At 47.6% G+C, this 21127-nt stretch overlaps 1 protein-coding gene across 1 annotated transcript in view; it reads left to right on the top strand.

Annotated features, from left to right (window-relative positions):
• LOC119458001 (delta(14)-sterol reductase TM7SF2-like) overlaps positions 1-19438 on the top strand; it is a 43406-nt gene extending 23968 nt beyond the window's left edge. Inside the window, 9 exon segments of the mRNA XM_049670608.1 lie at positions 56-251; positions 1524-1718; positions 2009-2049; positions 2051-2113; positions 6734-6853; positions 10173-10344; positions 12151-12237; positions 13546-13668; positions 16204-19438. Of these exon segments, the coding sequence (XP_049526565.1) occupies positions 56-251; positions 1524-1718; positions 2009-2049; positions 2051-2113; positions 6734-6853; positions 10173-10344; positions 12151-12237; positions 13546-13668; positions 16204-16364 (1158 nt within the window). The 3' untranslated portion in view covers positions 16365-19438.
• Positions 19439-21127: the final 1689 nt, after the last annotated feature.

Below are 21127 nucleotides of genomic sequence, written 5' to 3'. Positions count from 1 at the left end.
AAGAGTGAGTGTGACTCGAGAAACTGAGCCCTCGACCTCTGGTGTGCCGTTTCAGGAGAGCTGCACCATCTTGAAGGCTCCCAGACTGCCCAAAACGCTGGGCGCATACTTCCACTGGAAGCTCTACGTCGGCTACCTGGGCTTCCTGGTTATTCAGGCCATCATCCAGGCACTGCCCGTGGGCCGCACGGTTCAGGGCTTCCCTTCCAAAGCCCTCAAGCATCGCATTTCCTACGAGTATCGCCTCAATGGTGAGTGCCTTGCCTTCTCTCTCCGAACGGAAAGTGGTTGTTGCAGCAGCAGCGGGGCAGCGGTGCTGCGACGTAGAGGCATATGCGACGGGAGGAGCGGTGCGAGATGCGTGGGTGCATCAGGTTTGCTGGATATTGCGCAGCAGTCCTCCCTGTTGCTCTGTAGGGAAGTTTGCGTCAAGTCTGAGAGCTGAGCTAGCTGACGAAATTCCATAATGCGAAAAACAGTGCAAAATGTGCAGTGAAGAATTGTAAGACAACGCAAGCACTGGCCTGCAATGAAGGCTCCCTCTTTCCTCCCCCTCTCTCTCTCTATCTCATAAACGAAAGGTACAAGCAAGAAAGGCTGCAAGAGCCCAAAGCCCCAAATTGTACGAGTTGTAGAGAGCTGCCTGACTTGGTACCATCAGCATAAATTGAAACGCAAACAGGAAGTAACTGACCAGAATGCCTGTTCTTCGATAATTTCATATCTCGGATTATGGATATATCCAACTATTTTGCGTTTTTCTTCGAGTTTGGTGTATCCAGTCCCCCACTACGGTGTGCCTTGTAATGAAATCGTGGTTTTGGCGCGTAACACCCCAGAATGAAAAAAAAAAAAAAGGTAGCAGTACGATGGCTAGCTTGTTTCTGATCGTGTTTGTTTTCTTGTAATCTACAAATTGCGCTGTACATCAGGGCAGTCATTCTTGAAATTTTTCTCAACACCTCCATTCTTTTATTATTTTCACAATTACTAAATCATACACTATGCAGTGAAGCACAACACATGCATATAATGTTAAGCACAAAATTATTAAGGCAGATAACAAAAATTTTAACAATGTGTTGATGTAGATGAAGACATCTGAGCAAACATACAAAGTAGTTCCAGCCACCTAGTATGTTTCATCACAGTGCCAGGCTTCCACAAGCAAGGAACTTGTAAATTCTGATAAAACTAAAACTAAGCAGTTAGTTACAATCCCCTACTCCCCCATTAACAGCGATAATCTTGTTAAAAACAATAACCAGCAAAAATGAAACGGTGTTTACATGGCAGTACATTTTAAGCCTGATTAAATTGTCCTGCTTGTAGCTGTCTGTTACGCAGGGTCTGCAACTACTGGTGAACAGATAAGAAAATTTTTTGCTTCTTTTTTCATTTCCTTCCAAACCCTAGAAGTGTATTGCGGATGAGCTGTGTGCTTCACACGAGTAAACGTGGCAACTGAAGCCACATGCCCCACCCTACAGAGTTATTTATCCGTCCTCTCTCGCTCTCTCCAGGTAAAGTGAACTTGCTGGTCACAGTAGCTGCGTTTTGCGGCCTGGCATGGTACGGCTTTCCCGTGGCCATACCGTACCACTACATCCTCCAGTTGCTGATGACCACCGCTGCATTTGCCCCGGTCCTCGCCCTGCTCCTCTACATCAAGGGGCACTATGCATCCTGGGACCACCAGTTCCCACCAGGAAACACGGGTACGTTGTCGTGTTGTGTCACGGTACTTTAAGACACCCCACCCAGTTGCAAACGGGGGGCGGGGGGGTGCAAGCATCCACCCGTGATCAAAAGTATGCAGACCGGGGATTCTGGAAAACAAAAAATTAAGTCTTGGCAACTTGAACTGACAATATGAAACTGATGAGTGTGTGGCACTGCTCCAGGTTACACGACAAGTAGGGTTGTGTAAATATTCGAAACTTCGAATACCGAAGTTTAAAAATACGTAAAAATGCGTAAGCTTTTGTTCTTGTTTTTTCTTTTACAGGTAATGTGCTGAATGACTATGTGAAGGGCCGAGAACTCTCAGCCGCGCATTGGACAAACTTTCGACCTGGCCGCACTGTGCTTTCGCTGTGGACTGCTCACATGGGTGTGTATCTGCGCACAGTTCCCGAACGTTGCTCTTGCGTGCTTGTTCATTCTCGTTGGTACATGGTGTATTCGCGGCAGGTTAAGGGGGGACGCTGGGATCGAATCACGAAAATCGCGAGAAAAATATTTTTGGAAATCACGTGTTTCGGTATCTGCAACGCCTCATCTACGATCTATCAAAATGGTTTGGCTGAAAACGCACTAAAAGGGCCCGAAAAAAAATAATTTGTCAGTGCGCAGGGCGAGAAACAAGCTTTAAATCAATATGACTGCAGTTCACGGAGTATTTCCCACCACTGATCGCCGCCATCTTGGTATCATTCGAAAGCTCAAAGTTTTGCTGTTCCGCTTCTCAATTCGTCGGTCGTCGCCATCTTGTAACAAACACAAAAGAAGCGCGGGTCTGCTGGAGGTAGTCACATGGGCCCTCCGATGAAAGTGGGCCTCTGATTGGCTGCCGTGATGAAAGGCATTTACCCATTAATTACTACTGCGGCAGCGGGCAAGATGGCAACCGCAGTTGTCTGCTTTGCAAACCACGTCGGCATCTTCACTTGACATGCAAAATTCGGATTTCGAAGAGCTCCCAGGTTAGTGGTGGATCGTCACTCATTCGAGAAGAAATTTTGGACAAAGCACGCCTTCGGAATACGGAAGCGTGAGCCTCCTACGGTGAGAAAAATGCAGCGATTAGTGGGAGAAGCGGAGGAGCACCCGACTGAATGTGCCGTGCTACCTTGCACCGTGGATTACGTGCCGCGCTATCTTGCACCGTGTCACTCCAGCAGCGAAACCGACAATCGCCCTGTCCCATCGGCACCGATAATGCTGTCGACAGAAGACACGCCAACGGAGGCTTCTGCGTCTCAGCGTATGGCCACGCGAATCAGTAGCCGAGATCACATCGTTAGAGGCGACGTGGGTCAAAGGTCACCATCGTCGGCAAAGACGGTGTACTCAGTTTCTGATGCATCGTGCGACACGGACACACCGCCTTCGAGCTAGCCCCGACTGTCGACAAGCTACAGTGTGATAACCGAAGATTCACCGAACAAATAGTTGCCTGAACAGCGCACCATTGAGACGTACCTCGAGCCGCGTTTTGTGTCAGCAGTGACGGCAGAAACGCGAGCATGCAGCGTTTGCGACTCCCTTCGCACGGTGCCCGCAACTGAACGGAAGTTCAATTTGATGGAATAGCCAGGCTATAAATTTTCAAAGCTCACCAAACGAAGAGGCAAAGGTGCAAGAAGATGCCTGACAGCAATGATGCCAAAAATTACTGCCCTGATGCGTTCTAATAAACTTGCACTACTTACAAAACTTTGCAGCCCGTTTTCTCAATTGTTTTTTTGTCGGTCACCTTGCTTGTGGAAAGCATAGCACAATGGCTGGATCGATTTTGGTCCAGTTTGTTTTGCTGTGATCCATTAACTGTGCTGCACATCAAGACAGTCTTGAAATGTTCATTTATCTTTCCATTATTTAATTATTTCAGAATAACTACATGGCTCTATGCCATGAAACACAAGTCGTCATACTGAGAAAAAAATTATGAGGGCACTAAAAAAATATCTAACACTGTCTTGATGTAGGTTAGACATTTAGGCAAGCATACAATGTATTCCCAGTTCTGTACCATGTTTCATTACTGTGCCAGGCTTTCCACGAGCAAGGCACTAGTAAACTTTTGCGAGTTCTTGTAAAACAAAAACAGATGAAGATATCCAAATGAAATTTTAGAGTTGCCTCTCTATTGCAATGTACAGTGTGTGTGCCAAATTTCAGCCCTTTCTGCCAAGAAACAAAAAGTTATTTTTCATCCCCTCCTCCCCCTTAAAGGGCCCCTAAACCACCTCAGATATTTTTTGAACATTTCAAGTAAACACGCGCATCGAGTTCCGAATGCCGTTACGATCAACGATGCCAAACGCTGCAGCGCTACGCGCCGCGGGAGCGCCACAAAATCAAAAAAACAATGCCGTCCTCCTCTCCTCGCCTTTCCGGTATCCCCAGCGGTCATCATGATGTCAGCAGGGGGAATCTGTTGATGTCAACGGTGGAAACGATGTCCATTGGTCGAACAAGAACTTACGACTTCCTGTTTGTCTGCTAGCATGGTACGCGCGCTCCCTGCTCGTCCTCGCCGTGTTGCTCGCTTGTGCGCGCTTGCGCATCGGTAATTGCAGCCCGCAACGCAAGTGCCAAATCGCTCGTGTTCCAACACAGTCATGCTTAGCGGTCTGATTAACTGTGCGAACAGTGTCAGCCTTTCCAGACGTGCGCGCAACGCAGGGTCTATAGCGGCACGCTTCGCATAACACGCGCCGGCACCGCAGCAACAGCGGGTAGCCGAGAAGCGCCGAGTCTACGTCCACGTTACCGGCACGCTAACTCGCCGCACGCCGTTTGCCATTCACGGGCCGTCGGTCGACAGCGGTTTTGCTCGCGAGCGGCGAGATTTCCTTGCCGTACGTAGAGAGGATGAGACCGGGACTCATTTGTGCGGCAGCCTCACCGCTGCTGATCGCTCGACGGCGCCGATATCGTCGCTAGGCCTTTTCCGGTTCCCTTCAAAGCTAAAGCGGACGGTGCTTCGAAATGAATTACCGACGCTCACAAGCCGCAATATTTTCTAATCGTTGTTATCGCTCTTCGCAATAATTGTACACAAAGAAGAAAAATACGCTGATATTAGCGGCGCCGTTGGTAGCCGTGCACTCAGCTGCAGCCGATGTTTTCGTTGCCGGTGGCGGAGGCGCGCAGCTTCGCGGTCGTCGATTGGCCTGTTGATCGTGCAGCGGGCGGGGCGCCAGCCGAACTGCCGTCTACTTTGGACACCTCTCGCGCGGCAGACTGGAGACCGGTTCGTCGTCTGTATATGTGCCGCTAGCATCATGGCTAGAGTGGACGTGCCTTAACCGGAAGTAGGCAGTGTTTTGAGAAGCACGTTGGCGATGACGTTTGTCACGTGACATTTCGAGCAGCACTCGGCGAGGAGGGGAGACCAGCCGACGAGGAGAGTAGCGAAGGAAAGAGCGAAACGAGGGAGGGCCGTTTTTTCGATCATCAAACGCATGTAACTCCGCTATTACGGCACCATTTCGAAAAATTCTCGCGGCTACGTGTTCGTTGTAGACTCGTGCACAAGTGCAACGCCAGAACTCAATTTCGACCTCTGGGTGGTTTAGGGGCCCTTTAAGGGGGAACATGGGTTCTAAACTTTTTCTGACATCAGATGGGCCGTAACGATGACATCAGATGGGCCGCAGCTATGCCCAGTAAAATCAACGGCAACGTTAGATGTGCCGCTTCGGACGCACCAGGTGGTTCCGACCGTTTCGCTCATGCCGACCGTTTGGGTAGCGCGCCTTCGTCCGCAATCTTCAGCCGTGCATTCCATGGACGCTTCTGTTTCTTTCCATAAGATTGATGCGACTTCCTTTGGCGAGCGCAAGACGAAAAGACGGTGCCTGAGCCGCGTGCACGCAAGCATAGCAGGCGACCACCAGAAACCGGGAACAATGGAGGACTGAGACGGCGGCGCACTCAAAACAAAAATAAAAAGCCAAATGGCCTCCTCGGTGGCCGTGCCAGCCAATGGAGGCGCGAGACGGGGGGGCTCGCCTTGCGCGCTTGCACTCCGCCCAATCAGACGCCTGGAACCACCCTTCGGAAAAGCGGCGAGAGCGGTCGTACAGCTTGAGCAGGGCCATATTGAGTTGGCGCAAAGTGATCGCAAAGAAATCAGCTACAAAACATGCCCAAGATGGCGACGGTCGGCTGGCGGCTGCGCCCGCTGCGCATGCGGGAAGTTTGAACAAATTTTGCGTGTCGCAGGTCATTTCGCAGCTCCCGTGGCGTTTTGAAAGCCGATTTTTTTCCTATTTACCGATCGAAATCAGGGTTAACAATTTGAGGGCAGGTGCTTGAAGGGCTCAAACATTCCTAAATGCGTTTTTCTAAAAATATTTTTTTTCAGACGTTTTTTAACATTCTAGAATCCGTGTTGGGGCCCTTAAAGAGCGTGATCTTTGTGTGTTCTCGGGAGGAAACGAAATGAGCCGATCCCCTCAGGGCACAATCCCAGAGTAGCATGCACTGGTTGACTAAAGAAACAAGTGAATAAACGGCTGCGCAAAGAAGCATCGACACACAGTCCATCAATGGTCGGTGTATCGGCCGGCATTCGCAAAGCAGTGCGTGCACGTCTGCGTGGCAAGTGCGCACTGACAAACATGACAAAGCTGCTGTCACTCAAAAAGATTGACCACTCGGCAACTACTGCCCTTGTGAGGTCATGCCTGACCTTGCTGGCATCACCACATGTAGAGGAAAGAATTAGCACAGCTCCGATGAGGAGTTAAGAATTGTTTTTTGAGTTTGGGGCTTCTGCGTGGGGGCAGGTGAAGTGGTGATGAATGTTGTGTCATGTGCGCAATGTGGATGTTTGTTTGAAAGAAATTTGTTTAATTAACTGTCGGCAGCAGTGTTGAGAGCCCTTTAATGGCCAAAGAGTAGGCTCGGCACACTGCTGTTCACAGCGACTACCTCATTCGTTTTTTTTGTTTTTTTTTCAGTGAGCAGATGCAAATTGCTTTCTTTCTTTTATTCGTAGGTTGTTCTGCTAGGTGCAATGGCTTGGCATGAATTCAAGGCCAAAGGATGCCTGGATTACGGGTTTGCCATCAGCAGTGCCTGTCAGCTGCTCTACATCGTCATGATTTTCGTAGACGAGGTCAGTGACATCTCTTTTCTAATCGAGCGCCTTGTCTGGACTGTGGGGTGTGTCACTAGTTTCTGTGCTCTCTTTATTTTTAAGGCGAAGCATTTTTTGCTTCTTACGTGGCACTGAGAGCGGTTGAAAAGAATGAAAAATTGGTCGAATTGGTATTGATTCATGGTTACAGGCAGCGCGAACGACACGGACAGAGAAAAGCGGCCGTCCCGTTTGATTTCCTTCTCTTTCCTTGTCATTACCCGTTGCGGTAGCTTAGTCGCTATGCCTTTGCACTGAAAAGCGCGAGGCCGTGGCGGTCGCGTTTCGGTGGAGACAAAGTGAAAAAGCACTCGTGTCCTTGTATTTCGGTACACGTTAAAGAAGTCCATGTGGTGAAAATTGTTCTGAAGCCCCTCGACTATGGCGTGCCTCAAAATCCACTTGTGGTTTCGGCACCTTACACTTCGAGTTTGTTTTCGTTCTCGTCATTTGCATTGCCCGCAAACATGAGAGCGCCTGCACGCTTGCCACTTATCTCGATGCAGGGTTCATACACCTCCTTGAAATCCTTGAAAACCCTTGAATTTGGAAAACGAGATGCAAGGGCCCTTAAAACTCCTTGAAAATACATGTGCTCCTTGAATTCCTTGAAAACGGGGGTGTTGAGGGTGACTTTTGAACATTCAAAGTAACAAACTCCGTATAGGGGCTTTGCTAGGGACACTACCGGAAAACACTCCTAGTTATTTTCTTTTAAGAGTTTTGCTGAACGCTTGCAATTTGGTGTGTCCACAGTCACCACCGACAGGCTCGTATAAATCGCCATTGTCATCGTGAGCTAGACAAAGCCATGCCACCATTTTGTTGTTTTGCTAGCTGCTTCACACCGCACCCATCATGGCTCCTTTTTTTTTTGAACCCTCGGCTCTAGAAATGCCTGGCGGAAAGTAAGCTTCATCCACTCGGCTTTAAAACGACAAGTATCTTTGGCCGAAGTCAGACACTATGTACCATGTGGTGATCGACATCATTAAAATGGGAACGTCAACTTAGAAAAGTGACCTGACGTGCTTGAAGTGTGTTTCCAACTCGGCAGCACAGCTAAGAAGACGATTTCGCTATTTTTCAGTGTATTTGTATGAATAAGGTTTGTATCCCACTTCTTAAGTTTTGGCCTTCGGCACTCTTGAAATTCTTGAATAGTCCTTGAATTTTGAGTAACATGTTCTGTACGAACCCTGTCCATGGCTCTCAGGTGAGACCTTAGCGCTGCTGATGAGACAAAAAAGTGGTAGTGCACCAAGTGATGTGTAGGGGATGTTGCGAAGAGAGAAGTGTCGTACCAGATGTTGCGCCGATACTTAGCTTACAGTAGGACTGACATTTTTAGTATTCAAGAAGTGCAGTTTATTAATCCAACTTCTCATTCCTGTTTAGCATCCCTTCTTATCCAGTGCCCTGAAATAGAAGCTCAGCGTAAAAAGTACTTTTATCCCGCGTATCGTGAGGTGGTGGTGGTGGAAAACTTTTATTGAGAAGGCCCGAAGTAATGAAAATTAAAAAGCAGCGTTGTGGGCGGCCTTCAGGCTGCCGGTTGTGGCGTCCACGCCGGAGTTGGAGATCCGGCTCGGTGCTGGACAAAGCAGCCTCCCACTGCTGCGGACTGGTTAGGTGCCAAGAGGCAGGGGGCAAGTGTGCCGGGCAGGAGAATAAGATGTGATCGTAATCGGCGCGGGAGCTGTCACATAAGCGGCAGGCCGGCGAGTACGTCCCGGGGTGGAAGAGGGCAAGACGTGCAGGAGTAAGAAAGGTGTGGGCCTGAAGGTGGCGCCACAAGTGTTGGTGGTGCTGGGAAAGGGATTTGTGCGGTGGGGGGAAGGTGAGACGAGATAGGCGGTAGTGCAAGGTGATATCGTGGTACGTGAGGAGCGCGTCGCGCGTATCCATTCCTGGCGGGGGCGGGCTTGCTCGGTCAGCCGAATCGCGAGCGATGGAATTGGCCGCCTCGTTGCCAGGATTGGCCGCGTGAGCGGGCACCCAGATGATTTGGATTGGGCGAGAGGGAACAGTGTCGGAACGCAAGATACCGGAGGCCGGGGATGCCACCCGTCCAACCGCGTAGTTGTAGACTGCAGGCTTGGAATCACTGAAAATGTATTCCGCGGAGGTTTACGTGATGGCAAGGGCAATAGCTGCCTCTTCGGCCTCGACCGAGGTCGAAGTGTATACTGAGGCAGTAAGAGTGGGTCGGAAAGAGTTGTCAGTGACTGCAAGGGCATGGGCTGGGTAGTGGCGGTACGGGGCGGCATCCACGTAAGCCACGGCGGGTTGCCGTTCGTACTGACGCCAGAGCGCGGAGGCTCGCGCTGCTCTACGGGATGGGTGGTGTTCAGGGTGCATATTCTTAGGGAAGGGATTAACGGTTAGCAGGGAGTAGACGTGGGAAGCGTATCGTGAGCACATCCCTCTTCACCCAGCATTCTTTCTTAGCCATGAGCCGCTTTTTGATTTTAATGCCGTCTTAAAGTTTTTAGCAGATGTAAACACATTACAAATCATTTGGCCTGGGCATCTGTAGCGCAGCCTCGACTTGCAGGCTGCAGCTGCAGTGCAAAATCATTTTAGAGCACGCACCTCTCAGCCCTTGATTTCAAGGACCTCCTGAGGCAATAGTGCTACTGCATATACTTTATTATGTCACCACCTTGTAACGAACTTTTCCGCTCATAGTTCACATCATTAGTCTTTGTCATTATTTTAACACTCATATATTTTACGCAATTTATAGCGACTTGTTTTCGGCCTCTTTACAGCCACCTTTTATCTACCATTTGCTACCCACTGGCCACTCCATCCCTAATACATTCAGAACCCATGACCATAAGTCATGGCGCTCTTGGGCCACAGCTGGCCCTTGCGCCATTAAACACTACACATCATCATCTGTTTAGCATCCCACTGTAACAGCTGAGGCTGTACTTGTACACTAAGCATCTGGATGGATTGGTTTCGTTGCTCGTGTTTTTTTTTTTGTTTTTTTTTTGCACTTTCTGTTTGTGTGAGAGTGATTAAAGCCAGCTTACTTTGCTTAGAGAGGAATCTTCAACCCGGAGACTGCGTGGAATTCTGCGTTGAAACACTATGCATTTCATATAGTGTGACAATATAGTGTTCGTATCATGCAGCATATAGTGTTAACATTCCAGATGCAATGTTTTGGACACCATTCTTGGTCGAGCTGTCGCACTTGGTGCATTTTGCGCATCGTTCTTCGAGCCTGACTTCAACTAGCGACGCTTGCAGTGACGGGGGCTGGGGTGTGTGTGTTCCCACGCAGGAGTACTACCTGAGCTCGGCGTTCGTCAATGAAGACGGCCTCGGCTACATGGCCGTCGCTGGCAACCTGGTCCTGATGCCCTTCGTGGGCTCCCTGCCATCCAAGTTCCTCCTTGAGCAGCGACCCCCGACCCTGCCCATCGTCTGCTATGCTGGCATGGTCATCCTTTTCGGTGAGTGTTGCTAAAGTGTGCTGTACTATTTTTTGAGTGGTTGCGACTGCTCTGGTGCACTGGACGCGTTTTGCACGCCAGCAGCGACAGCGCTGCAGTCTATAACTATTTGAAGGTCCATCGCTGTTGAGCGCTTGGCACACTAGACTATGGCCGGTCTGAAACGCGGGATCCAGACCGGCCGTGGCTGGAGCTACCCTTTGCTAGATGCCTTCAATAGTGCGAGACGATCACGCTGCCATTATGAGCACCGATTCACACGACGTGCACCATAAAATAGATGTGGCGCGCATCAGTCAGCACACTGCTCATACATTCTGGTTCGCTGTAGTGGTGCTCACCTAAGTGCAATAGGCTAAGCCATGTTCGAGTGCAGTCTTTTTTGCAACACTGCATGTTAACCTTGATATAAAAAAAACGGCCATAACGAATTTTCGGATGTAATGAAGCCTATATAAAATGTTTCTTGCTGATATCGGCACGTGACGAATATATGTCTGCAGTCGACTTCCATTTAAATCAAATCCCTGATGGGACCAGTGAAATTGGTCAAATTATCTGGCTGGTGAAATTGAGCAAGAGGTAAAAAGAAACGCCAAACCACACCACTGATTCATTTGGTAGTATTTGCCCCGATTCCAGCACTTCCCTGAATCGAACTCACACCCACTTTTTATGGGTTGAAAGTAGAAAATTAAAGCAAAAATGACATTCGGGCTTCTAGAGAAAGTATACATCAAACACGCACCTCGATTTTTTAGCAAGTAAAATGCAGCATGCCTCCGCTTCTGGCAATAACACAAAACCAGCAAACTTTACCTTCACATAATGGAAATTTATTTACTTAACGTCCTACATCATCACTATCAGACACCACTTTATCGCTACCTACTAAGAACCAGAATATGCTGTTATCCGTGCGGTCCAGAACGCGTTTGATATTCTGCAATAATTAAACGACTTTGCAGCAACTGCAAACAGGATGGTGGCCCACGCCTCGACTAACCACTTTGCTAGGTCATCCTGCGATGCATGCAGTTCTCGGGAATGCCAAGAACATGTGATGTGACTTGTTGCAGCTAGCTTAGCATGTAAAGTAACTTATCACTTTAACGTGCATTCGTTAATATTGAAAGCGGCAGGTCGTTATCATCATGCAATGCGTAAACTCGTTCTGTCGGCCATAGCCTATGTGTCTGCATCTGGGCTCACCATCTTGTGATGGCAGTGCCAATAACGCTGGATAGGCTGGCCCTTACAGTAGGCTGCTGCAAACGTGGTTTTGGTGTCGTATCAGATTGCACCGCCCAAGCAATGGTCTGGGGAATGTTAGTGGGAAAAAAATGTGCGTGTAGAATCGGGTACATACTGTAACGTTTCATTGTGAGCTATCGTTTTCACTTGGAAATTATCCTTGGACAGGCCAAACATAGCCGTTTTTGACGGGAGATCGACGTGTGTTCAGCACATTCACTGTACCCTAAGCACCGACAAGATGTACGAAGCCGCTATTGCAGTCACCACTGTGACCCATTGGGGATGGGCGCATGCGTGAGGACCAGCCAAGTTCGAATTATCCCGCGAAGGCTAATTGCAGGATCAAAGTAACCAAAGTTTGGTCCCATAGAAATGTATCGGCGTGGAATCGAACTAATAGAAGTCTACTGCATGTCGCTCTGAATTATGACCATTTGATAGGAAGTCTGTCTTGCTAGTGTCCCGTCATTGCTCTGTGCTTTCTGCCATGTTTGTTCTGTCCTACTGTCCAACCCTTTTGCCTGTCTGCTTGATCTGCCCCGCACACAGCGGCCAGCCTGATTGCGATGCACATTGCCCACAAGCGGAAGTACCACCTGCGACGCAACTGGCCCGACCCGTCCTCCCGAGGCCCAGGTGAGTCTTTTGTTGGCACGTTTTCGGGGCAGTGTTTTGGGTGAAGGTTCTCTTGTATACAAAAACATCAGTGTAATGCATAGGCTGTGCGGGTCGTGGGTGGGCGGAAGCTCATGCCTACTTCGAAGCAGGTCTGTGCAAGTTCCTCTCGAGTTGGTGATAAAAGTCACTGGGGAGGTTTGATAAAAGTCACTGAGGTTTTAAAAACAATGTGTTGCACGTCAGTCTCTGGTGATCCCAAGTTTGCTGCTGATCGTTGTGTTTATCTAAAGGCAATTGCTCCCCCACATCCCGGATGTTGCGTTTGTGGGAGTTTTACTTATTTTAATGTTCACAGGTTAGCAGGCATGGGTTTAGCAAATTGGGTAATCAGCTAATGTCACATTTTGGGCGGGTTGGTATGACATGCTTGCCGATAGACAGCGTGATAGCCCACAGACCACAAAAGGAGTGTGTGGTTTATTTGTGGTTTATTGCGCACTATCGACAAGAAACGAGTAATCAGTATGTCTTTTCTTCCAGTTTCACCAGAATTTTGTTGTTCATTTGGCACCCCCTAGCTCGCACATCTCATTCATAGATGAGAATCCTTGTTGTTTGACTTACCCTTCATTGGTTTGCAAGTTTACAGCAACATCGCCTGCAAGACTCGTACGACTTCAACCTTGTTTTGCTACTGTATTATGTCGGTACTTTGCATTCCTCACCGTTGTCTTTGCTGCTTTCATACTCCACTTAGACCTGTGCAATATGCTCATTGCAACCCCTGTGCCCACAGCCCTGCTGTTGCTTCATTCATTCTAAGCTGCTGCGCTCTTCTCTGTTCATCCCTTCTCACTTGTGCGTCGTTTTTTTGCACTGAGCACCACTGATGAAGCATAAAGTTCTCGCTGGTTGTGCTTGTACCAGTAAAGCGTGAAAGAATGAGTTTGTCTGAATGTAGTTTGATCCCATGAATGGGAGGGGTGTCAAATTTTTGAACCAGTTGCACTGAATTGCATCGTTAAGGTATTGATTGGTGCGGTTTAACATTGTTAAGCTACATCGGCTATGAGAGGTGGCGTAGTTGAAGTCCTGAAATTGATCTGGATGGCCCACAGTTCTTTAAACATGCACCGAGAGCTTGATGCTCACCCCCCACAGAAATGTGGCTACTGGGAGCTGAATCGCCAGGCCATGCTCCCTTACAAGCAGTGATGTCGATCTGATAATTTTTGTTTTTGAACCCAGTTTTGCCATCCAATGGCAATGACTGTACAGAAGTGCCACTGTGTTGACTGTGCTTGGGAATGCCGTCTTACTCTGCAGGTCTCGACTACCTGTTGGACAACTCGGGCAATCGCCTTGTCGTTTCCGGCCTCTGGGGCTTCGTGCGGCACCCAAATTACTTGGCTGACCTTCTGTGCCACCTGGCCTTTGCCCTGCCCTGTGGTCAGTATCGGCATGACTCAGACTGATTTCACTGCGCTCAGAACGCATGTATGGCAGCCCTGTCGGTGCTGTGATGATAGTAGTCCTCGCCGCTTTCCCGCTGTGCGAAGCATGATATAAGGGGAATGCCCAGGGCAATAATGCAATTGTTGATTCTTGTAAAATTTTAGTGGTAAGTTTGGAGGGGGGGGGGGGGCTTTCAGGCATTTTGCTCAGCCCACTCCTTTTATAGGTTTTACCTCTCTCAGGGCATAAACAGGTCTGTCAGAGTACAAACATTGCATGTTTCTTATCATAGTTGGCCTGCTACTACCAGCATGCTTTGCAGAAGCAGTGGTGTAGCGAAATTGGTCTATTCCTGAAATCATATTTTGACGCTTCATTGCGACAGTTTATCCTACTGGGCTGACAGGATGCCCAAGGCTCGGGCATCCAACATTATGTTAAAGTTGTCGAACATTATACTGTACTTGCTTGTGTAATATACAGGGTGTTTCAGCGAACACTTTCAAAATTTATTTAAGGTTGCCTGTGGCAGATAGCCCAATTCTAGTTAATGAGCTGGTCTACTCGAAGAGGCGGACAGTACTTGCACAATAAATTGAAATGCATAATTGAATCATTAACAATAATTCACTAATTAAGTTTTTAAGTTTTTAACTAATTACCTGATGGCCCATATTGCAATTTACAAATTGTAGCCGGGGAGTTCGCAAGGCGGATCCACTTGGAATTAATTCTCAGGATGACACCAGTTTCGAGATATTAATTCCCGAACTTTTGCGGAGAAATGCATTGGCGTTCCAGTTAATTTTTTGCTTGAATGCATAAAGCGACGTTTTGTTAAGCTACTAACTGGAACGCCAATGCATTTCTCCGCAAAGTTCGATAATTAATATCACGAAGCTGCTGTCATCCCGAGAAGATTTGCAAAAGGCAGCCTCAGGCCTGGCTCTCGCAAGACGCACATCCAGGATTTAAAAAAAAAGGAAATGTGAATATTTCCCAGAATTGAAGTTGATCATTCTATATTTTCATGCGTCTGTTATTGGGAGGCTGTTTGTTTGCGTGTTTGTTTTTGTCTGTTTTTTAATGTGTGTAGACAAAATGACCAGAATGGATCATTGTCATCGATTACTGCACTACCTCGTGCTAAGAAAATGATGCAGATACCTCTTAGGTTGATGTGATTGATACCTCTATTTGAAGGGTCACATATGGATTTTAGCCCCTTACTAAACGGTAATGTTGTGGACGACAGTCTGTACTATACAGTGGAATCACGATAAAGAACTCCAGGTGGTCCAAATTTCAGGAGTACCCCACTACGGCGTGCCTCATAATCAGATAGTGGTTTTGTCACTTAAAACCCCATAATTTAATTTTGATACGAATCTCACAGGGTCACGAAAAATATTCGTTTTAGCCGAAATTCGTATCATAACACAATTAAATCTAGCTAAATTAAAGAGTCGGATGTGAACTCGCTCAGGCACACTCGCGTAAAAAGCATTTACAGCATATACGACTTATAACGTAACCGCTTACAGTGCAGGACCGGATGTAGTACGGTCTTTTCAGACTCTCGTTAATTTTCCCATAGCACTCCATGTATACGCATACCGCTTACAGTGCAGCCGCGTTAGACCAAATACCGGTTATAATGCGGCTTCCGCGGGAAAATCTCACCGACAAGGGCGGTAGCGAGCATGCTTCTCAACGAGGTGAGCCCACCGATGGGAGAGGAGATCAACGAGGGCGATGTGGAGGAGGAGCATGAGACTTGGAGCATGAGTCCAAGGGCGATAAAATAGTCGCCACGCGCCGTATGTGCGAGTGAAAGCGCACGGGGAACGCGCGCCTTCACGGAGAGCAAACGCGACTTCCGTCACGCGAAACGCCGTGGGTGTATGGGAGGGGGGGCGACGCTGTGCTGCAGCACCAAATGCGTATCTTGCAACCGGGCGCAAGGGTAACTGGCGACACAATCTCCTACGCAAAAGGAGCAAAGCGGGAAGGCAGCGCGGGAGGGAGGGGGGTGGCTTCTACTCTGCCAACAAATGTGTTCTTGTACTTTGCGCCTGTGCCGCCTGTCGGTGTTCTCGTGCGCACCGTATCTTGAAAGAGATCTCCACATGGCTCTGACCTTTGTATGCGCTGTGCTTACGCCGCTCAGTTTCCGTTGAAGCGATAGACCGCACGAACCTTCGCTCGCTGCAGCGGCCGCACTTCCCCACCTCAAGCTTGCAAGGGGAAAAGCACAAAAGCAACAACAGCGCCACCGCTTCAAACTCTTCGTGACTGCGTGCTGTTCTCTTTCGCGGCCTTCAGTGGGGCTGCGTTTATTTGTATCAACCAACGCGGGTCGAAAATCTATTCGTAACAACCGTTCTCTAGCACGTTGCAAAGTAATGGGGCTCGGCCGGGACCACACAAACATTTGTATCATCCGGAAATTCGTATTAGCTGTGACCGTGTCACCGAGATTCCACTTTAACTGACATTTTCTTCTTGCCACTGCAATCTCCTTCGCAGGCTTCCACCATGTGCTGCCTTTCTACAGCTTGCTGATGTGTACGGTGTTCCTCGTCGCAAGGACAGTAGAGGTTGAACGCAAGTGTCGGCACCGCTACGGTGACCTCTGGGCAAGTTACACTCAGCGAGTCAAGTACCGGCTCGTGCCCTACGTCTTCTGATTTGGCCATCGGTCCACCGGCTTCCCTCATCTCTCCATCCGTCTCCGTCTTCTGACATTGTCACCACCTGTCTCTGTCTTCTGACATTGTCACCACCTGTCTTGTGCGTTTCACAACCCCCTCGTCACCTCCCTACCCCCCCCCCCCCCCTTTTCTTTTTTTCTGTTGCGCGCCTCTGCAATATCTGCAAGACAGGGAAGCGGTCTTCATTTGGTCATGCACAAATGAGCTTGACACCCTGGGACGTGCATAACGGGGCCTACGCTCGAGCTGCAAGTTTGCCGCAGCCTCGAGGTTTACCTTGCAGTGCAAAGTTCGCCTTTCGCTTTGGTACCTTTTTATGTTTTAACGGCGTGAATCGATTTCCCGTAAATCGATTTCCCAGTTTCACATCCCCAGGTTTTATCATTTTCTCGAGTCATGTGTCCGGCATGGGCACCTTGTCACCTGCTTTACACTGAACATTACGTTGGCATCACTAAACCGTTGCTGTGCCAACTCTTTACACAACCCCACATCGCGGCAGTGAAATGCCTCGTGGGCTAGCTCTGACCTTGTCCGCGGAGGCACATAAAGTCAAAAGAATGAAAGAGCTTTTATTAAGGACATCGCAGAACATCATCAGTAAGAGTGCATATCTGTGGTGTCTGTTAAAACGCTTGTCGAAATTGTCACGCTTTCTTTTAAAGGAAGTGGGAGTGCTTGAGGTTAAAAGAGAATGCCTGTCGTAGTCTGCATGGACTGTGAGAGCAACTGTTTTCTCATCGCCAATTTTTGGCTTTTAACAACATCATAATCCATCAGTTTTTAATCATTGCTTTGTACAAAGCATGTTTGTGCACTGTATGACGAGGGCACGATGAGCGGCTCACTTATCATTTTAATTTTCATGCTTGCGAAGACCCACCCCAGCTATGCTCGGAGACTGGCAGAGGCAGCATAGTTGGTTTCTCTCGCGAAAAAACTGGAGGCGCCTGTATTACTGCCATGTGACTGTAAACGTTGCAGTTTGCGAAAGTCGCATAAAACGCCTATTTTATTGTCTAAAATGTGCAAATCACAACAAGATGTCTTAACTAATCAAATGTTCTTATTGGAATCGGCCCTCGCTCAGATCTGCGGATGACTGATGTGCTTCTAGGTTTAGTTGAAATTAAGCACCGTGGTACCCGCGATCGGTACGTTCTAGGTTACGAGACATTGCGGCAGCGTTGTTGCGGAACTTGTCACCACGTCAGTGCCAGCAGTGGCTAAGGATCGCATGCTCTCTATTGTGATGTAGCCATCATTGCAGCCAGCTTCGGGGTTTCACCTGCCAAGCTCTGAGCACTGTCTCAGAGAAGACGGGGATGGAAATCGCAGTATTGCGGGCTCGGGCGTTGGCTTTCGGGGCACAAGCGATCGCTGCGGCGTTCGCAAGTGATCTATTTGGTGACCACCTTTTGCTGCCAAGTCTAGCATGTTCAAACTAAGCTTGCTTAGCATGCACCTGCATTTCAGTGCCACTACCGTGTGTGTGACTACGCTGTTAATTACGTCAGGTTGGTTTTAAAAAATGCGTTAAAACTGTCAAACTTAATTTTAAATGCAAAGGATTGCACAGTATGTTCTATTGTATATTAGCCTGCTTTTCAAAAGCTTGCACGGAATGTTCTGTTGTATACGTTTTGTTTGCTTTAACGAAACCTGTTTACCTTGCCTTAGTTTGTGGAAATGAGTTCTTCCTAAACTGTTGAATTTCAGGTTGCTCAGTGTGACAATGACACTGTTGTTTTTTCGAAGTCTGGGTCTGTGTTGTCAAGGCTTCAGGTATTTCAGCCGATAGCCGTGTTTGAGCTGGCATATTTTTTTTTTTCCCCCTTGTGCGCGGGATGAACGAAATTTGTAATTACGCCTGCCAAGAATTGTTACAAGGTGATCTCTAACGACATGCAGCAGCTTGTTGTATCTGCATTTGCAGAAGCCAAAAGCCATACCGTCAAGTGCTTGCAAGACGCCTGTGGTCTTGATGCACAATGCATTACACAATGTACATTTGATTTCTTTTTGACATGCCTGCTCATTAACTTAATCGCCCTTTCTAAGAAATATTGACAACAGTGTGTTGACTGTCAGTATTTTCTCTTTAGGCCTGTGTTTTCAAGGATCATTGGGTACCTGCTACTGTATACATTGTTGTTCATTTGCTTTATCTTTGTTTTCGCACAGAGCATTCGATTACTGAATTATAACTGAAGCAAGCCTCGTCTGACAACTTGCTGCACTTTAATTTGAGGTGCTGGAGAGGCAGTGTATATCGGCAGTCTTGTTGTGGTGGATAACTTTATTTAAGTACTTCCGATGCCATGTGTTTCATTTGTACTTGTGCTCAAAATAAAATGTTTGACGAAACTCTGCATGTTACGACGAACTGATGCTTTCCTGAAGGTCCTCAATCTGATTCTCAACTCTTCAACTGCATAGGGTCGTCTTAAGAATGAAATGCGATCACAGAGCATGCATTAAGCCTCTGTGAGATAAAAAAAAATCAATGCACGAACCATGTACTATGCACAATTCATGCATGGCAAATGACATGCATTGAAACCAGAGAGACAAGCACCACTTTCTTGATAAGGCATAGATGGTGCAAGAAGTTGTTCACCTGCTGTCTTGATTGCATTTCATTTTAGGACAACTCTACTCCAGTCTGCTCTGATAACCTCTTTCATTTCGTGTGTTGTCTGGCCCGGTCATTTTCTTTCACTGGCAATTTGCTCATGCACGTTCATCTTACTACATATATTTTTTATGTAAATAAGAAGGCGAGAACGCCACTGTTCTTGCTTAGTGTTCTTGTTTTCACTGTAGTATGCGACCAAGTGCAACATGCCCTTCTTAGTTTTCAGATGTCGCATGCTCTGAATGCATGGCCAGAAGAAAAAAAAGAAAAGTCAGATTTGTACCCTTGAGATTTTTTTATTTTTACTGTATCCCATTGCGTGGCATAGCAACATGTGTCCCCGAAGTGCGACAACAGTTGCCATTTTGTGTATCGCTGCATCGTGTAACAATAAACATTATCCCATTCTTTACATGTCGAAAGTGTGCAAGTTACTTTTCATCTTCAGGCGAAATCGGTTTCCGTTCCCTTGTGTCAGGATATTCAACGATCTTCATTGAGGGATGTTCTGGAACATGTCGGCAACTCCGATGTGGGCCTGTGTCATTAGCGGGGCTGAAATATCATGCATCTAGCATCCCTCTAAGCTGTCATCTTCATCACGCATCCCCTTCTCCTCTTCCCCCTAAGCAGGCTAGATCACATTAGGTAAAGTTGACATCTCTTCCCTTGCTTCAATAAAATCTCTTTCCACTACATATGAGCCATCTGCAAAGCCACCAAAACCTCCCAAACAGATACCATGGAGTACTTGAACATGCATGGAGAAGATGGCACAGTGTTCCAAATTGCATCATTCAGAGTTATCCGTGTTCTGTGGAACACCATACGCAGCCATCAGTGGATATGGAGTAGCACTACTGAGCACAAGCTTACCGATTCGATCCTGGCCATGGTGGCCTTATTCTAATAGGGGCAGAATGCAAGATTGCTTGCGTGCCGTGCATTGAGTGCACATGTAAAGAACCCCTGGTGGTCACAATTATTCCGGAGTCCCCCACTATGGTGTGCCTCATGATTAGATTGTAGTTTTGGCATTGAAAAACCCAGAATTTTTATACCAAACGTGAGGCAAACTAGCACCTTGACTGAGCATCAGCTATGTTCAGAGGCCTTGCCTCCCTTTAACCACCTGCTGTGCATGTCCCTATGTCAAGCAATTCTCGGAGACAGTACTTCATCATAAAAGTGAGGACTGAAACTTTCGAAGGCTTCCTTTTGCCATTAAACCTTGTTCAAAGCAGTAGTACTGTAAATGCACTCTACTCCTAATTGGGAATACAATTGTCAATACAAGCTGTCAACGTGCACTAGTGCATTTCAAGGTGCACAGATTTGCTAAAAGTGGGTCTTGTCTTTCAGGAGTAGCCACGTCAAACATTGGCCAGAAAAAAAAAAATGAAAACGGGATGGCTGGTTGGCCTGTCTGTGGAGAGACTGGATTAAGTATGCCACATTGTCAAGGTTCAACACTAACCTAATTTTGCCTATCAACAAAGTTTTTATCAAAAAGTGAAAGGAAAGGCAAGTCCTGTGGGATTTCCAGTGGGCTGCTTAAATCCTCCTCGATCATGCTCATAAGCAGGTATGTAACGGCTTGCGAGGGCTACTTTGAAAGTTTTGAGATACACTATGCTACGATTCACTGATACATTCCCAAGAAACATGGCCAATAGCAGCCCCCTTTGATTCATCCCGACAAGTCCGAATTTGTTCGCTTACTGCAGATTCTTGCAATAAGACATTTGTTATTGTCTGCTTGGCAGTCTGGTCGTCGTCTGTAATGGAGCAGAAGAAAGAGCTCTTTTGTGCCATGACTTCTTCTTATTAAGTAGTGTAAATAAACAAAACTGAAAGCATTTAATATTTGCAGTGGGATCTTGGGCCGCTTGTACTTTCCAAGGAAAAATGTTCTGCTGGTTTCGAGAATTTAGAAGGTGCGGAACTTCATTTAAGGGCAAGGAGAAGAGTGGACGCCTGGCGACTGCAATGAGTGGGAAACATTACCGCTGTGTAAAAGTTAAGGTGCAAGAACGATCGAGTGACATTTCAAGGACACTGAAGTGTCCCTACAGATTGCATCACCGGCAGTTCCAAAAAT

Source organism: Dermacentor silvarum, chromosome 7 (assembly GCF_013339745.2).
Source record: "Dermacentor silvarum isolate Dsil-2018 chromosome 7, BIME_Dsil_1.4, whole genome shotgun sequence".
Lineage (NCBI taxonomy): Eukaryota > Metazoa > Arthropoda > Arachnida > Ixodida > Ixodidae > Dermacentor > Dermacentor silvarum.
Note: the sequence above shows the minus strand (reverse complement) of the source record. Positions and strands in the feature narration are given on the sequence as shown.